Source organism: Aythya ferina, assembly GCF_964211825.1.
Source record: "Aythya ferina genome assembly, chromosome: 1".
Lineage (NCBI taxonomy): Eukaryota > Metazoa > Chordata > Aves > Anseriformes > Anatidae > Aythya > Aythya ferina.
Genome location: NC_140296.1, coordinates 91,700,655 through 91,719,932, shown reverse-complemented (window position 1 = coordinate 91,719,932; position 19,278 = coordinate 91,700,655). Strand labels below are relative to the sequence as shown.

General features: G+C 42.7%; 1 protein-coding gene and 1 gene segment (V, D, J or C); one reads left to right on the top strand and one right to left on the bottom strand.

Annotated features, from left to right (window-relative positions):
- The first annotated feature begins 1,432 nt into the window (after window positions 1-1,432).
- On the top strand, window positions 1,433-7,990 carry GATD3 (glutamine amidotransferase class 1 domain containing 3). 2 transcript variants are annotated; one of them, XM_084506933.1, is made up of 7 exons: window positions 1,433-1,805; window positions 3,125-3,177; window positions 3,960-4,073; window positions 4,830-4,949; window positions 5,800-5,892; window positions 6,223-6,379; window positions 6,997-7,990. In XM_084506933.1, the coding sequence occupies exons 1-7, from the start codon at window positions 1,692-1,694 to the stop codon at window positions 7,123-7,125; spliced, it is 780 nt and encodes a 259-aa protein (XP_084363059.1). In that variant the 5' UTR covers window positions 1,433-1,691; the 3' UTR covers window positions 7,126-7,990. The 2 variants fall into 2 exon arrangements, with proteins under 2 accessions (XP_084363059.1, XP_084363058.1); XM_084506932.1 differs by having other exon boundaries at window positions 1,682-1,859.
- A 5,183-nt stretch (window positions 7,991-13,173) lies between these two features.
- The window catches only part of LOC311430408 (T cell receptor beta variable 2-like), a 35,660-nt gene continuing 29,555 nt past the window's right edge, over window positions 13,174-19,278 (bottom strand). Inside the window, exons 6-8 of the V gene segment in view lie at window positions 18,384-18,419; window positions 15,002-15,510; window positions 13,174-13,938 (exon numbers count right to left, since the gene is read on the bottom strand).

The window sequence follows — 19,278 nt, the reverse complement described above, 5'->3', positions numbered from 1 at the left end:
TGGACCTGTTAGAGCAAGCCCAGAGGTGGGCTACAAAGATGCTCAGAGGGCTGAGGCACCTCTCCTGTGAAGGAAGGCTGAGAGCTGGGGTTGTTCAGCCTGGAGCAGAGAAGACTCCAGGGAGACCTCACTGTGACCTTTACCTAAAGAGGCTTTACAAAGAAGGTGGAGAAGGCCTCTCTAGTGGGGTAGATAATAGGGGAATGACCTTAAACTAAAAGAGGATAGATTTAAACTAGATGTTAGGTGGAAAGTCTTCATTATAAGGGTAGTGAGGCACTGGTGCAGGTTGTCAAGAGAAGTGGATGTCCCATCTCTGGAGGTGCTCAAGGCCAGGCTGGATGGGGTCTCGGCCAACCTGCTCTGGTGGGTGGTGTCCATGCCTATGGCAGGGGAGGTGGAATTAGATGATCTTTAAAGTCCATAACAGTTCTTCCTAAGCATTACAAAACACAAAACTTGTGTTTGTCTCCAGACAAATTCTATGATGCACATCACAGAATAAATTTTTACAATGTGTTCTTCCATATCAATAGGGACAATAACGGAAACTTCAAGTCTGGTAGGTCCAAAGTTTGGCATACTCTTGTGCCTGTCAGCACAACTTGCAAGTAGGTCAGATTTTGTCCAATTTGCCCCTGTGGAGTGGGGCTGGGCATTAGAGAAGTGCCTTTTTCTTATCTTCTGTTGCTAGTTGTGACCACATTAGCAAACTTGCATCTTGGTTTAATTACAGCTGATTTTATATTGTGTGTTTCAACAGGAATGTTGTTCTTGTATGTAGTGTGGTTTCTTTAATAAAAGAGAAAAACAACCGTCACCCATAAAAAATAAAGGCTTTATAAAATACTGATTGTAGTTTACCAGGACAAGAAACTGGGGAGGAGTGGAGAGCAGTGGTGAAACTTGGCTTGTTAAATGTTTCTTTTATGGTCAAAGAAGAACACCTAGAGCTGGTGATACAACTTTATTTCTCAGATGAAATCGCGTATAGCTTTTAGAAGCTCCTAGAAATAAATTAGGCTGGCTCTATATCACAGAATCATTAAGGTGGGGAAAGACCTTTGAGATCACCTGGTCCAACCATCACCCTGCCACCAATGTCACCCACTAAACCCTGTCCCTAAGCACCACGTCCAACGTTTCCTTGAACACCCCCAGGGATGGTGACTCCACCACCTCCCTGGGCACCTCATTCCAATGCCTGACTGCTCTTTCTGAGAAGAAATGTCTCCGTGTTGGTTTGTTAATGATATTTTTAATAAGGTTTTCAGTCTCTATAGCCTGTTGCTGCTGTTGTACTGGCGTGCTTGGGCTGTGCACACCTTGCAGCCAGTTTTCACCTGAAGGATCAATGTGCTCAAAACAAGCCTCGAGCTTTTACTTCTATGCTCGTTTTACTTTCAGCGTGCTGAGGCGGTTGTGCTTCAGCTTTCACCCCTTTTTATTCCAGCGGCAAGGACCACCCGGGCTCCCAAGACGGGCATGGAGGAGAGAAACCGCGAGACGGCGACAGAGCCTCACGGCACCGAGGGTTAAACCTAAAGTGCCTTTTTCCTTCCGTCCCCTCAGGACGGCCCTTCCTCTCCTCCAGAGGGAGCCACCACCACCGCCATCGCCACCACCACTACCGAGGGCTCCGCAGCCCCGGCTCGCCTCACGCAGCCCGCCCGCTGCCCGCACCCGCGGCCATGTTGGCCGCCTGCGGGCCGCCATTCCGCGCCGCGCTGCGCCGGGCGGCTCCCCCCGGCATCGCCGCCTTCCACAGCTCCTCCCGGTGCCCCCGAGGCGCCCGAGTCGCCGTGGTGAGTACCGGGGGGGCGGCAGGCCTCGGGAGATGCCGGCCCCGGGGGTGAAAGGTGGGTTGTGCAGCGGGGAGGTGGCCCGGAGGGCTTTGGGGGGGGGGTGTCAGGGCTGGTGGGGGTGGGATGGCGGCTGCGGAGAGGGGCTGGGGGGTGGGAGGAGGTTGGGGTGGTCGGGTACGGGTGGGGGGTGTAAAACTCCGCGGAGGGTGTTAGGTTTATTTATTTGCCCCTAAATGGAAAACAGAATCAAAAATCGGAAAGCAGAAGGCCACTTGTCAGTGTTAGAGCGGTGAAATTGTAGTTTCACGGACACAAAACCACTGACGGAGTGATCTGGTTCACGCTGGGATGTCAGGGCGCTGTGGCAGCAGGGGGCTGGGCGCGGTGAGCTGAAAGCCCCTTCAAGTCCCGTGTCTCTAAATAAGACAGTGTCAGTTGGGTTTCTGTTCGCGTATCTGTTATTAGAAACTCTCAAGTTTCTAAAAACCGAGATAAAGCCAGGAGGGAAGAGAGGAAACGAATACTTTTCAGTTGGATTTCTTTTTTTCCCTTAAAAAAAGCAAAACCAAAACCCGCAAGTGTTCATATGTGTGTTTTCAGGAACTGGAGAACCATTTGGATTTTTTGTTCTTGTAATCCCTTTTTTTTTGCTTTGTTTTTTTTTTTTTTTCCTCCCCTTCTTTACTGTCTGAAAGACTCCCTCCACCTGTAGGATAATGGCTGATTGCTTTGTGCTTTTTATTCTTCAGTGTCTCTAAACAAACTGAATTATTAGCATAGTAAAAAGGTATGGTTAATAACGTAGCATAAGTAGATTTAAAATGATTTAGCTATAATGTGGATCCTCAGACAAAATGCAGCAGGTAAAATAGCTTATCGTAAGTACCACTTGAAGTGTTCTTCTCTAACACTTGTATTCGATGTGCATCTGGATGAGGATGTGTTTCACACCAATAAGGACACTTCATAAGTAGACATATAACACTGAAAACTGCCCATTGTATGCATGATAAACACACATCTGAGGATATCATGCAAGTTTATAAACTCTGAGGAACAAACACACATAAATATTAGTTATCTCTGAGCCCTGTCTGCGGTCGGTAGCTATAAATAGGGAATGCCAGCTCTGCTGTATGTCAAGTGGCATTGCCGGGGCTAGTAGTGTGATGTTGACTGGCTTAATAAAGAGCTTGTTGCTAAGTTGCTGGGTTTTTGTTTAGGGTGGTTTTACACTTTTTAAATTCTACAAGGCCTGTGAAAGGTCCTATAGAAACTTTGGTATCACTTGAAATACCTACTTGATTTTCTTATTGCAGGTCCTGTCTGGTTGTGGTGTCTACGATGGCACAGAAATCCATGAGGCCTCAGCGTAAGTTGCTTTACAAAACTGTAGGCTCAAAAAAAAAAAGTCTGCTTTTCATTAGAGCTCTGTTGAATTCAGTTCTGCTCTCTGCAGTCAGACTTGCACAGAAAGATGTATGATAGTTTTCCTTCAGAGGCCTGTCACGGGTGTGTGGAGCTGCGGTTTTGTCACAGCATAACTGGGAGCTCAGGCTGCATTCTTGCAGTACTCAGTGACTGTCCAGACGCAGAACAGTGCATATAATGACAGAGAAGTGAATTTGAGAGACACTGTTTTTCCCTCAGAAACAGAAATTCAGAGTTCCAGAATCAATTTCAGTAGAGATAATTAAAGGCTTCATTTCATAATCAACATGAGTTTTCATTCCTGGGGCTAAATTTAATCCTGTTTATTATTACTCAAGTTAAATTACTAACTCTTAGTATTCATTACTAAGAGAAGCTTCACCTAGACTTGGATTAAGTTTATTCATAAATATGTTAATGGTGGGACTCTACTGTAACAGCTGGGGACTTGGAATGAGGAAAAAGTTCATACTGTACCTGGTTGCTTGCACAGGACCACTGAACAAATATCTTGTCTCTAGCTTGCCTAACTGCCTCCAGACTGACTTTCGGGTCTGAACTTTGGTACAGTTCTGTGGAGGGATTTTGCTGCTTCATATTCTGTATGCGTTGGTGGGATGTGTGTCAAAATCAGATGGGATATTTGCAGCAAGACTTAAGAGCCAGATAAAGCCTCTCCCTCTCTGCTAAGGTTTTCAGCATGTTTTATCTCTGTTTTTGTAGCATACTGGTACACCTTAGTCGTGGGGGAGCTGAGGTTCAGATGTATGCTCCAGATGTTCCTCAAATGCATGTTGTTGACCACAGTAAAGGGCAACCAGCTGAAGCTGAGTCAAGGTAAAGTTTGTTTAATGAGCTTTCTGTGTGTGCTGGGTCTTGGCCTGATACAAACTTAAGTGTTTTTCAGGTGTAGCAGCCCGTAACTGAACATGGAACACTACTGGCTGGCTTTAATAGCTTTATGCTAGCTGGTGTTTTGTTGGAGACATTTTTTTATTAAAAAAAAAAAAGTTGGGGGGAGGTTATTATATAGTCTCTGGACTTCTGGTGTGGAGATTATTACATAGTCTCTACATGGCTGTGTTTTCCCAGTGGTGCTATTTTACAAGCATCTATAGCTTCAGTATTGAGTGCCACTGTTCTTTCTTTCTTCTTTCCTCTTCTTCCGCCAAAACTTTCTTTATGTTCTTTTCATAGAATGATAGAACCATTGAATGGGTTGGGTTGGAAGGGACCTTAAAGGATACCTGGATCCACCCCCCTGCCATGGGCAGGGACACCTCCCCCCAGCCCAGGCTGCCCACAGCCCCATCCAGCCTGGCCTTGAGCACCTCCAGGGATGGGGCACCCACAGCTTCTCTGGGCAGCCTGTGCCAGCGCCCCAACACCCTCACAGAAGAATTTCTTCCATATATCTAATCTAAACCTGCCCTCTTTCAGTTTAAAGCCATTACCCCTTGTCCTATTGCTACACTCCCTGACAGAGTCCCTCCCCAGCTTATCTGTAGGCCCCCTTTAGGTACTGGAAGGCTGTTGAAAGGTCTCTTGTGCACATGTGCTTAATTTGTCTCATTTTATTTCCACTTCTTCAAGGAATGTTTTAGTGGAATCTGCAAGGATTGCTCGTGGTAAAATCACAAGCCTGGCTAAACTTACTACAGCAGACCATGATGCTGTGATATTCCCTGGTGGATTTGGAGCTGCTAAGAACTTGTGAGTGCCAGATAAATATTAGACTCCTCTTTGATGCACACAGTAAAATCAAGAAATGATAAATGGCCTTATTTACTACATAGGTAACTGCCACTTAATAAGGAAAAGTTCTTTCAAAGAGTTGAAATTATGTGCTTAGTGCTATTTGTGGTGGTTTCCACTCATAATTTTTATTGGCACTATTACATCCTAAATTTTCCCAACAATATTAATGAGAGTTCTAGAGTTGAGCTAATGCACAAGAAGTTCTTTTTCCTTCACCCTGGTGTGACCCTTTGAGGTTGACTGAGGCAAATGAAGGTAAAACTTAATTAGTTCCAGGTGCTTGCTAGCATTATCCTTCTTTGTCTTTGTGACAGCCTACCCAAAAGTTCTCTCGTGCATTAACAACAATAGAACAATGACTAACTCAAAAAAAAAAAAGTCATTTGTTTTCCATGTGGAGCTCAGTCTTGTTATTGACGTGTCATTTTATTGGCTTTGAGAAATCTGTTTTTTGTCTGTTTGTTTTTGTTTTGTTTTGTTTTGTTTTGTTTTGTTTTTTTACTTATGGGTTTTTGTTCCTTGGTAACTTTGCTGTTTTGCTTCTCAGTAATCCTACAGAGCTGATACAGTAATCCTTATTTCCTGATATTTATTTAAAGTAAGGAGCTTTCTGACATGCCAAAGCTTTAGAAGTGAGTCATTTTGGCCAAAGCACTGCTGGCCAACTGCAGCATCGTTCAGTCTTTTTAGAAAGTATTTAAGTTTTGTGCTAACCCTCGAGAGCCAGATCCAGGGCAGATAGGCATCCCTATTTGTAGGTTTGTAATGCAGTATATATACATACATAAATTTCTTATTGTGGCAGATCTACCTTTGCTGTTGATGGGAAAGATTGCAAGGTGAATAGAGAAGTTGAACGTGTCTTGAAAGACTTCCACAAAGCAGGCAAACCTATTGGGTATGTATGTTAACTGGAGAGGGGCATTTGTATGATAGCGTGAGCGTGGAGACTTACTTTGTCTTGTGGAAATGTGCAGCTGTTACTGTTGTAACTAGAAAAAAACATCTTTGGCTTTCTATCAGTGGTAGCTTATTTTTAAAACGTGTTTTTCAAGGTGCATGTGTGTGTGTAGGTGTTTGTGAAAGAAGAGGCTAACAAATGTTGAGTGGAAGTTGCCCTGTGATGCCTTTCAGATCTGTAAGACTGTCCATTTGAATCTTGTCAATTATGAGCATGTTTTGAAGGAGTGCCATCACAGAATCATTCTTGTAATTCCTTTTGTTGCAGTCTTTGCTGCATTTCACCGGTCTTGGCAGCAAAGGTTCTTTCTGGTGCTGAAGTAACTGTGGGCCACGAAGAAGAGGAAGGTGGCAAGTGGCCTTATGCTGGAACTGCGGGAGCCATTAAAGAGCTGGGAGGAAAGCACTGTGTGAAGGAAGTGACTATATCCTTTCCTGTCCATTTCCATGTTGAGAGACAGTTTTCTAATGTGTCCTTACAGAAATGAATACCTGCAGGATCTGGGCTTTTCTGCTAACACTGTAGCTTAGTGGGAATGCATGGTGTGTAGCAGGTAGCATTTAATATGGTGCATGATTAGACAACAGTGTCTTCTGTACACAGCTGCATAGTTTGAAGTAGTTCTCAGTTGTTGCCATAGAACTGCCTTGGACACCTGGTAATGCAGTCAGGCCAGAAATTGCACATAAGACTGGCACGAGTTACAATTAGACACTTTTCTGTGAGATCTTTCTTTTTTTCATGGAGGCTAAAGCTGTGTTCAGACTGTATTCAGAGGGATTTTACTGCAGTTGGTAAGTTTCATAGGTTTTATTGTGTTTCTGAGTGCCATTGCTCTTGTAGTGTGCGTATTTCTGGCAAAATAATTCCTAATGTCTCACATGATAGGTTGCAGCTGTCTTTACAGCTGGGCAGTATAATGTATTTGGAGGTGTTTATTTACGGGGTAGTGGAGTTGTACGGTTTGGTCAGCGATGGTTTATTTTGCAGACAGCATATCTAAGTGAGACGTAGGCTGTGTTTTCCTTAACTTCCTTTCACGAAGCTCATGTGGATACAAAAAACAAGGTGGTGACCACCCCAGCATTTATGTGTGAAACAGAATTACATCATATCTTCGACGGCATTGGGGCCATGGTAAAGAATGTGTTAAAATTAACTGGCAAATAAAGTGTCTGTTTTTAACATGAAAACTTCAGGAATGTTTAAATATAGGGTGTAGTATCAAAAACAATGTGGACCAATGGAAGTATTTTCACCTGCTTGTCCTGTTCGTACTCTAATAGTTGGTTATGTGAAGCTGATTGATTCCCAGCAGCACCATGGGGTTGCCCATGTGCTTCCTGAGAGAAGGGCTGCAGAAGGGCTTGCAGAGAACAGGCAGTCTGTCCCAAGGCGCTGAGCATTGTCTTGAGCTTTTTCAGCTGGAGAGAGCTGTGCAGATGTGTTTGGACACCAGCCATCACTGCACCCTTGTAAAACCCTTCCCATGAGCACAAAACCCGACTGAAGGCACTTTCAGAAACTGAGGGCAGATGTGTTGTAGGGACATAGCAGATGTGGTGGCGGTATATCTAGTGGACAAAGAATGGGAGTCGAGAGGAATTAACTCTGAACTAAAAGCCAAGGGCAGCTGGCAAGGGAACTGACATCTTCCACATGCTAGTGTCAGCTTCGTGTTAATTAAATGGAAGAATAAAACATTCATCTTTTTAAAGAAGCCTGTTACCACCAAGGAGCCATTCTGAATATCAGCATCTTAGCTGTCACGGTACTAGCACTTTGAAAAATTCCTCCATTGGTCCATTGTAGCTAGAAAGGTCTTGAAGGAGAAAATATCCGCTGATGTGACGCACAATTTTTAAGGATAATACCTTTTAATGAAGTAGTTGCATGACTAGCAAACAGGTAGAGGAACAAATCTCAAGTTATCCTCACTTCCCTTGCGTAAGGGTAATAAAGCTTTCTCCAAAGAAGTATTGCTGAATGTCTGAAATAATGATGTATAAATAAATTAATTTCTGCCTTTATGTCATCCTTGTTCCTCATTTTTGCTTGATAACTGCCTCTGATAAGTTACACTGGTTCATACATTCTAGAAGGTTTTCAGTTTTTCAGTTCCCTTTACATCTATGGGACATTTTTTACGTATAGAATCCAGCTGAGTCTCCTTCCTTCCCTTCCACACTACTTGTCACCTTTCTATTCATCAGAAAGCAACATTTCTCAACGCAAATGAAAAGACACCCCTTACCTTGCATGACAGGCATGCTGAAGGGGGCCCATATCTTTCAGGGAGGATTGGGTGTTTCATGAATTAAATCTACAAGCCTTAGATTGGAGTGTATTAAGTACTGTCTGTGGCTGAAGACTCACTAGGGATGTGGAATGGCAGCTTGTGGGAGAAGAAAGGAATGAAACACCGAGTGGGCATTCTCGGTTTGTTCGGTGAGTGTTCGTGGAAAACGTGTTTGCTTCTGGAGCCTTTTAGCGTGTATTTTGTCAATAAAAATTGTGTTGGGATTTCGAAGAACTGAAGTTGCCCTTCAGAGGCGCTGTTTTCTTGGAGGACTGCATGGAGATCCTTTGTGCAGACCACAAAGTCCAGCGTGGTTACAAAGAAGTCGTGCACAGTCGTCATGATAGCAAAGGTGGTTCAGAAAATGGATTTTGGACATACACTGAAATGGTGTTTTGCTTGTACGTCAAATTCTGTAGGAAATCTTCAGTATCAGGTACTTAAGAGTTAGGATATTTCTTCCATGAACTTTGTTGGTACACAAAAGGTTATCTATAATATCAACTTGGAGAGGCTTAGCGGAATATGCGAGAAGGTCTGAATGTCACAGAAAATCCTCAGGCTTTGTTTGAATCAAAGAGCCTGAAGAATTGCTCACATAAAATTTAATGATGTTTCAAAAAGCCATTACCTTAGCTGCATCTGCAGGAGTTTTAAATTTGGTAACATCAGAAAGTATCACAAAACAGGGGTGGTGTTGGAACCCCCAGAGTACGGGGAGAACAGCTGCTGCCTGCGTACTGTCATCTGCTGTTAAGAGTGATCTAAATCAAGCTCAACTTTTTCTGTTGAGGACTGAGTTAAATCTTCTTATAAGCAACACTTGCCATTATTGGGGTTGCACGTATGTATCTAGGGTTTCTCATGTCAGCAGTTCCTGGTAAATGCAGCTGTAGTGGCATAAACTTTCCTTTATTAGATTCAGGTGTGCTGAGAAAAAGTAGGTATTTTGAAGAAACTGCTACTAGCATATGTAGTTGCAAGTTGCACCAGATAGTGCTGCTTTTTGCCTCTTTCTAGAAACACAAAATACCCTCCGTTGGATGGGACCCACGAGGATGGCTGAATCCAACTCCTGGCTCCACACAGGACCACCCAAAAATCAGCCTCTATGTCTGAGAGCCTTGTCCAAACACTTTTTGAACTCCATCAGGCTTCGTGCCATGACCACTGTCCTGGGGAGCCTGTCCCAGTGCCCGACCCCCCTCTGGGTCCAGAACCTTTCCCTAACCCCCAGTCCCAGCTCCATGCTGTCCCCTTGGGTCCTGTTGTTCTCCCCAGAGAGCAGGGATTGGCAAGATCTCTTCCTGCCTCTGAGGTTCTTTCTTGAACAATGTTACTCAAATAATGAAGACTGCTAATAATCCACTGTATGCTGTTTGAAGCAGATAAAGTGTTGGTCACGTTGACCACTGACTTGGTGACTTCCAGGTTGGATTATCACAGTCCTTTATGCTCAGAATCAGGTGTGTTAGCTGAAAAGCTCACCTAATTTGACATACCATCTCATTCATCTGCTGAATAGAAGCAACACAAGGTCAAACTGTTCTCCAAAATGGTGATTTCAATTCTGGTTACTGTTGGAGGGCCAGGGTTGTGAGTTCTGATGAGAGCACCTAAGGAACCAGCTCCTCCTCAGTGCCTGTACCGTTTCACCAGGCAATTAGAAAAAGTGAGCTACCCGTATGGTGCTGTCGGTGCTGGAAGCTTGGGCATTTGCTGGGGACAGGACATAATGACGTGCATTGGGGAAATCAAAGACAAAATATTATTTTCCAGATATAATCACATTTCAGAATATCTTTCTATCCTTCTTCTTCCAGAGAAAATATTTTTAAATGTGAAAGATTCAGGACCCATTCCTGCCTCCTCTTCATTGGCGAGTTGCTGTAATTCCACAATGTTGTGCAGAGTACTAACCTTTGATACCCACTGTTTGTTTTTTTTTTTAAGGTTTTGTATTAATACAAGATTTTTAAACTTTGATGGAAGATGTAAGATTGTTCTCTTGGCTTTCGGCCAGTGTAAATTCGGAGGGAAATTCCTTGTGGGTTTAGAGACTAACAGAGACATTTGTCTGTCGAGTTGGGTTTTTCCTTTCCTTCTGTAGGGCTCTTTGGATCTACTCAGGGGCTTGCTAGTTGAACCAAGTGGGTGGAAGTTTGTGATTGATGTGTTTTTGTTAAATGCTTTCAGAAATATGTCAAAAAATGTGCATTCTTTGGGCCCCCACAAGGAGGCATGCGCTATCTGGCTTACGGATCTTGCGATTTTTGATCTGCAGGAAGTGTTTAATAATTTTGTCTCACTGAAATACAGTGGGAGTTGCCCCTCCAGCTTGCACTAGTTTTCGAGTGCCGTGATGGGGTTAGCTTGTGGGGTGAGGAGATATTACCCATCAGTGGTGTTTCTGCCTGCCCAATTTTACCGTGCTTATGCACAAGAACCATTTTAGGAAACGTTCCCCTGTGGATTGCTGCAATGCTGCAATGCTCACAAATTTGATAACCATGCCTTTTTTTTTTTTTTTTTTTTTCTTCTAAAAGCAGAAATGAGAATAGGGATTGAGACGTTCTTTTCGTTTTTACGCCGTGGTTTGTGGCTGCAGGAGGCGGTTTGGTGAACGCACACAGCGCCAGCAGGGGGCACCTTGGGAACAGCAGCACTTAGCCGGCAGGCACCATATTCCAGCTGCTGCTTCCTAATGGCATTTTTATGTTAACGTTTTGGACCCATAAAGGGAATCAGACAATTACCGCTTCCTGCTTGTTTAACAAAAACAAATGGAAGTCCAGTTCCATCATGATGTGTTTGTCCAGCTGTCTTGCAAAGACTCGTTTCTTCGATACCGCGCCTTCTCTCCGTGAAAGGATAATATCAAACACACCCGTATGAAGCCACGAAACTTTCCTACGACACAATTAGCATTGAAAAACGAGAAAAAGTGGATAAAGTGATAAAAATACATAATGTGGTGGTGGTATGTGTTTGTTTTCTATAATAATGCTTTTATAGGAAGGTGACCTAAACCCAAGGTTTGTTGGAGGTTTTGGAGGGAGTTTTATCAGGCCAAGTAATGCTCCTGGAAGGAAACTTCCTGTTCTTTCAAGGGTCTGTATGTTTGCAAGCTAGCATTATCTCACATGTGTGTATGTGTATGTGTGTATATATATATATTTATATATATATATATATATATTTCTATATATTTAAGAGTGGCAGCTTAGATAATCCTCCATCTGCAAATAATTGAGAGTTTTCAGCATTCCAAGGCTGGAGTGATTGTTTTGACCTGTCTTTTTTCCTCCTTCACATGGCTTTCAGTGGCAGAGACTAGGCTTTTCTGCTGCATGGGTCAGCCTAAGTCCTTGGAAGAAATAAGGAACTGATATTTGGTTATCTTTTCCAAGGTGATTTCAGTGGTGGCCAGGATCTCTGGGGGAAGAGAGAGTGAGAGAGGGGAAAAGAAGGGCCTGAACTTGGACAGTCCCAGAAGCTGAAACAGAAGTTGCAACAACAAGTACATTACCCAAAGCAACATAATTTCCAGCTACATGTTTAAAAAATAATTGCCTTCCACGCATATTTTCAATATTTTTTTCAGTTCATTCAACTGCAGAGCAGCATGCTATGTGAATGAGTGCCCTCAGACTTAGCAGAAATAGCAGTGAAAATTCTGCGCTGAAAGTATGACATTCATGTCTTGCTGATGATCTTTAGGGGCCATTTCTCTTGTATCATATGGAACTGGAAGGAAGTCAGTGAAAAGCATTAACCACTAACCTTACTGTACAGTTAGACTACAAGAGGAGCAAAGAAACTCCTTTTCATTTCCGTTTTACCAGTGTCACTGACACACACGGAAAAAATAAATAAACTTGCTTTAACAGCCTTTTGTTTGCAAGAATAATTCACAAGTGGTCTATGAAGTAAGTTTTATGGTAGCAGATTTTCAGCCTGTGCTCTTACTGCATGAAATGGGTATGTGCAAGGTATTGCAAGTGAGAGAAGGCGAAATTCCACCTTAAATGTTATTTTTGTGCTCCTTTGTTTTCAAAGCTATCCCTCTAGTTCACAGTGAAACTGGAAAACAGAAGTAGTACATGCTGCTCGTGGTCTGCACGCTGAACTTTAAGACATTTGCTTGTTGTGTCATCGCCCAGCCAGGGAAGGACAAATCAAGGTCTGCCAGTCATTTCAAGCCTTCCCTTTCAGTCTCACAGGAAAGCTGAATGGTGGTAGTATATTGCCACTGGGAATGGCGTTAACTACAGCTGTGGGAAAATATGATAAACAGGGGTGCTAAACATCCCAACCGCCGTTGCAAATCTGAGTCATAAAAAAACAGGGTTACAGGGACAGCTGGAGGTCATCCAGTCTTTGTCCCCCCACCCTTTGTTCCTCCTGCCATCATCTGCCTGTGTGCTTACTGTGATTCATGCTAGTTTGCATGGGCAGGGAGAATCGCTTCTGGGGGCGAAAGAAGCCGAGGAGTTAGGGAACTTGGGGCTTCCTCGTGAGCATCAGCCAGCACAGTGCCAGCTCCTGAACGTACAGCTGGGCTGTCCTTCTCCACAGCAGTGAGGCTGCTCTAGCCCTGCATGCCCACATCTATTTATTCAAGTAATTATTTCTTTGCTCGACCAGGAAACTTTTGCATCTCACACAGCATACATTTGTGATTGGAGGTGCACTTTCATTTTGCCTGAAGCACATTTTGAAAAGTGGGTGGCTGCTGAAGTGGCTACTCGATTTTAAAAGTCATTCAGCCCTGGAGATGAGGGCGAGCAGTTCAGACGTCTGGGACTGGTGGACCTGTATGGATCTCACCCTTTGAACTTTCTGACTGCTCAGGGAGCTTAGCAAACTGTAGGAGCAGCTGGAATACAAATGAAGAACTCTGACATGATACCAAGCCATTGCTTTCACCAATTGTTTTATTTTTATTTTGTTTGTTGTGTTTTGTTTAAATATATGGAATCTGAGACAAACAGTGGACACAGAGAGACGATCACAGTATGTACAATTCTTATATTAAAATCTTTTCATGAAATGGGACCCCAGCAGCTATACTAAGCTGCTCTATACCCAGGGCAGACGAAGTTACCAGCTGAGAGCCCTGCAGCAGCAGCACAGGCTGCGTGTGGGAATTTTCCCTCTTCCCCTCCCACGGGGAAGGGCCCTTAACTAAAGAAAGTCAAAGGTAACAGTCTCCTTTACCTCAATGGATACCATTTTAAGCACTGCTTTCTTCTGTTCCTTTCCTTGCAAAAACAATCCTATCTTTCCTTTGGAAAGAGGGTGGAACAGTTCCGAATCCAAATGACCCACTGGGTGTCCTTAGGAGCCACTTTGCCCCAGCTGGGGGCTCAGCCACAAGGGCTGTGTTGCTCTCACCTGGCAGGTGCAACTCACAGCAAATAGAGAAAATGCTGAATTCAGCCTTCTGAGGACTTTGGCTTAGTTAGAAGTGGGTTTTGTAATAATCCATCACTTCCTTCCACTGTGCTGATGTTTTCTGAACTTTCATCATCTTCCTCTGTCAGCTTCACCCTTCTGATGAAGAAGTAGTTCATTTTTTTAGGAAAAAAAATATTGCTTCCGCTTGTCCGTGACGCTCGGCGCTAAAAATAGAAGCTGAAGTTCCACAGCCTCGAGTTTCATACGGTTTTGTCGTGGTTCCGCTCGAGTGGGCAGCCGAGCTCCACCACAGCCGCTCTCTCACTCCCCCTCCTCAAAGAGGAATGGGGAGAAAATATGTGAAAAGGGCTCAAGGATTGAGATAAGGACGAGAAAATCACGCAATAATTATTGTAACGGGCAAAACAGACTCGGCATAAGGAGATAGTAAGATTTATTGCCTACAACTAACAAGCGAGAGAAGTGAGAAAACAAAGGAAAAAAAAACAAAAGCACCTTCCCCCCCCATCCACCCTCTTCCACCTCCTCCCCCCGAGCGGCGCAGGGGAACGGGGAATGGGGGTTATGGTCAGTCTACAGCACTTCTTCTCTGCCGCTCCTTCTCGGTCACTCTCGTCCCCTGTGCTGTGGGGTCCCACCCACGGGATGCAGTCCTTGATGAACTGACCCGGCGTGGGCTTCCCACAGGCAGCAGCTCTTCCAGAACTGCTCCAGATATGGGTCAGTACCATGGGGTCCATCTCTCAGGAGAAAACTGCTCCAACCTGGCTCCCCTACGAGCAGCAGCTCCTGCCAGGTCACCTGCTCCTGCGTGGGCTCCTCTCCACGGGCTACAGGTCCGGCCCGGAATCTGCTCCGGCAGGGGTCTTCCACAGGCGGCAGCCTCCGTCGGTGCAGGGCCACCTGCTCCACCGTGGTCTCCTCCACGGGCTGCAGCGTGGAACCCTGCTCCACCGTGGTACTCCATGGGCTGCAGGGGGACATCCTGCTTCACCATGGTCCTCACCACAGGCCGCAGGGGACTTCTGCTCCGGCGCCTGGAGCACCTCTCCCCCTCCTTCTACACTGACCTTGGTGCAAGGCTGTTCTCCCACTCCCTTGACTCTCCCGGCTGCTGTGTGGCGCAGCGTTTTTTCCCTGTCTTAAATATGCTCTCACAGAGGCGCAAAACAACATCGCTTATTGGCTCAGATCTGCAAAACAATGGGGCCCTTCCCAAACATGGGGCAGCTTCTAGATCTTTCTCACAGAAACCACCCCTATGGCTCCCTGCTACCAAAACCTTGCCACGTAAACCCACTACAGGTTTCCATCCTTATGTTTCACATGTTTCACAAAGCGAGCCTTTTCCTACTTCCAGTTTTTATCTAACGGAGTAATTGCCCCCTCTTCTGAAGGAGACGAGTTCTTAGGCAAAAGATCTCACTAGGTTGACTGTGTGTCCTTGTAGCTCTGTCAGTCATTAAAACAGAACCATAAAATTCAGAATAAAATGTTAATACTGTAACACCAATACTGGTCCCCAAGATCCAGAAGAAAAAGCAGGCTTGCCTCCTGTGAGTTTTGCTGCCTTTGGTTTTCCGGAACACGAGACACAGACACCTACTGCTGGCTCTGTTTTCAGATGTTGGTGTCTCTTTCAGGAGCACTTGTCACGATGAACTTGCAGAGCTCTTCTCTCCAGCAAGGTGCTCCTGTTGAGGACAGCTCCAAAGGGGAGGTAAGCTTCCCCATTTACAAGCGCCAACCCGCCAGTGTGACCAGGAGATGAAAAGAGAGGAGTACGTCCAGATGTGGTACATTGCCAGGGCTTCTTGAGGAAATCTGGCTGTGTCCTGGAAAATGGAAAAACAGAAAGTCTGCATGGAACCAGTGGCTTGAGAAGAAATGTGTTTGAAATTTGTGTCAGAGATTTTTATATGAATGCCCTCCTGGAAGATTGCTTATAAAATCATAGATTTTGGCCCATTTTCAAAATCCTTCTTTTTGTGCATATATGTGTTTGTACCATACAGAAAATCCAGCTTTGAGGTACTGTGATAAATTATTTTTTGCCTTGTGTAGAGGAGGCACAGACACTGAGCAACAATTAATACAACTTCCATTTCTGAATGGCTGAGAATATTTGTTCAAAAGTCTGATAGAACAACAACCAAAAAATAAAAATAAATTATAATTCCATACAGTGAGCCTGAGGTAGGTGTTCGATTATCTATATAACAATATAAAAATATAAAATATGAATATTTTATATTTATATAAATATAAAAAAGCCTAGGCCACAGAGACTCAGATGGCAGTAGCACTGTGTAACACTCTTTGCAGTGTGGATTGGCGTGAACCACAAAACAGCCTTGCCAAAGCTAGTACCTGCAACCCATGAGGAAGGTAATACAAAGGCAAAAAGAAAAAGATTTTGAACCCCTGACTTAAGCAGTACAGAGTTTTTTTTTTTCCCCATAGCTGTTCAGGTCAAAGTCCTTCTCTGGGAAGATGTTTTTTTCTGTACCAGTTTTTAGGCTACTCCAATTGCTGTGGTATCTCTGGACCTGCAGGCAGTGGCTTTCAGAGTGTTGTACTCTTATCACCAGTGTGAGTTTCTCCTCCCCCTCTCTCTGGAAGGAGTGTGATGTATTAATGTGTAAAGAACAAGTTAATGTTTGGAGTCCTCAGTAATGCTTTGAAGTAACTATCAGGTGATAGCAAGTCTCCTGGTGTGTCATGACCTCTGCCAGGCCTATGCACTTCCCTTTGTCCCGGAAATAAACTTAAAGCCAGGTTTCTATTAGCCCAGAGGGAATCTCCCACAACATGGTGACAGTAAAGTGACAGTAAAATCAGTCTCTTTAAGATAAATAGGACAAAAAAATCAACCCAGCAAATAAATGAATAGAAATGGAACAAAGGTGAAACAGATCAAAATTATTCCAGTTTTATAAAAAAAAATTAAATATCTGCTGATCTGGTTATAATAACTGCACAGTGTGAGAACTATTTCTGCACAGAGCAGCCTTTTTGCTCTCAGCAGGTCTTTTAACTTTTCTAACTCTCTTCCAAAATAGCAACTAATATAGAACAAATTATTTTCCTGCCTTTCTTAAGAAATTGCCAAAAATAAAAAAAAAGCCTGTGTGCTATGCCTTTTTTTTTTTTTTTTTTTTTTTTTTAGCTTTAAAAAATAATGTTGACAACAGGAAATATTTTTTTCTTATTGCAAAAATGTATGTTTTGAAAGTTAGGCTTTTGTTCTTTCTGCCATCTACCCCCTTCCCCCCCCCAAAAAAATATCCAGCAGTAAAAAAGCCTTCAGATGTGTAAGGTTTGTGATTCAGTTTATCCTACTGTAGCAAAGCTGAAACACTCTCCCTTCTCCTAATCTTTTTACTTATTCATTTATAGAAATAAGTTTTCATGGTGAGCAATTATTTCCATTGATGAAAAGTTGTCAGAGAGTTTTCAATGAAGCCAAATATATATAAAATTATCTCCTTTAAATATAGGCATATTTATGCTCACCTGATTTGCATTTAATTTTGAAAAGGTTTCATTAAAAATTTTGACCCTTGACAATCTGATATTTCTCGTGGAAGGTAACAGCTAGAGGCATTCTAGCTCCTGTTCTATTTGCTCTTACGATGTTCTCACGTAGTGTTGTGTCACTGAAGGCATACGCCACCATCTTATATGTAACTTCGTGTTCTATGAAGGCCTCTAAGCCATTGAGAGGAGTTACATTAGGTCTAAAAAAGACATTTCCTCTAACTTTTAAAATTGTTTATGGCCCATGAGGTATAAAGCTGAAAGTTTCTGCATGATAATGATGAAACACTTCAACAGTTCTCTTCCTCAGTTTCCATTTGAGTTTATTGCCACCCAATCTTGTCGCAACATCTTACTGTGACTGAACATACTACATTAACTTTAATGTAATGATTGCCATGTAATTGGTTATATCTTTCAGCTACGCTAAGCAAAATACAAATTACAGCCGTTAATTTTTATATGAGAAAGTGTTACAGGTTTGATGACACCAATTTAAGACTTTGAGAGCTAGTATGAATAATTTGACTTACAAGCAGGATTTTTTATGGGAGATTTTCTTGACCATGGCAAGTCAGGGCTGGATGGCACTTCTGTATTGTATGTACTCAAGAAGTGTTTGTAATTGACCTTACTATTGTTACTTCTCTGTAATGATTAAACCTAGACTTTAGCATATGCCTTGTATTTTAGAATTGCTGTCAGATGACGTCTACTTAAATTTTCCTGAAGGACATTATGTAGTCATCATTCTTGTATTTTTAGCATATTTATTACTCTGTTTACTGAAAAATTCCCCCAGATCTAGTAGTTCATTTATACCAAGGTAATTTACAAAGGTCTTATCTCCCAGCATGGAGTGGCTTTCATGTTACTCGTGTTTTATTGATTTTATGATGCTCTTAATGCTGGCTAGCTTTATGGACTGGGGACCACTGGCACTTCAGTATTCCTTTTTCTGTGGTCTAGGTCTGTGTTGGTGGTAAAGGTAATTTTTCCCTGTCTGAACAGCTGGATCTAAGTTTGTATTTTGCTAGAAGCATCTTGGACTTTCTCTATTCAACACAGTTTATCAATCTACCAAATTCAAATTCAAACTAATAAATGTAATCAATTTAATCAAAGATTATCATTCAGACACTTAGCACATTAAGGACTGTTGACTTACCATGAGGGGAATGTGTCTCCACAGTGCTAGATCGATCTGGGGAAAAACAAAACAAAACACAAAAATTAAAATTATTTGTTTAACCTTAGGAAAATGTCATCAATAATTGATCTAAGGGTTAGCAGTTTTTCTGAGAAGAGTATATTTAACAAATAAATTGAAAGTTTAAGTGTGATTACAGAATTAAATAAGAAGAAAAGATGCTTTACTGCTCCCAAAAATGAGATAATGAAAACACTTTGGTTCTGCATTTTCAAAAAAGAATAAAAATTCAATTTTGAAAACTGCAAAACATTTCACTTTTAGATTTGCTGAACAAAAGTATATCACTTTACATTTCAAAAGCATTTGTCTCTTGAGAATTATGTGATTTAAAACAAAGATAAAGAGGGTGTAAATGTCTTGAAAAACAAATCTTTTCTCTTTTAAGCTGAATGAAATGTGTGTCATTGACTATAATGAAAATTTCTAGCCAATTTGTACAAATGACCTTAACAAACTATGGTTTCTTTTGACTTTTATCCCCTATTTATTTATTTATTTATTTATTTATTTATTTATTTATTTGTGGTCAGTCAACTGGTCTAACCAAATACCCAAGAATTCCACTAGCCATGCTCGTAAGTGATTCAAACATGTTAGCTCAGCTGTTTGGCATTATTCAAGTGGGGGTTATGGTCTTGGTCATTTTCCCAGGGAAGAAAAATAATATTCTCACTTCATGAGTTCAGCCTTGCAAAGGCAAGGCAAAAGGCAATTAGCAACTGGCTTCCTGTCATCTGAAAGGGTATTGGCCTGGACTTTGAATTGCCAGTGGTGAAGCTAATCCTGCTTCACGGACCCAAGTACAAACAACGAAATGAACTCCCCCATCCCCCTGGGAACAAGGTGGATC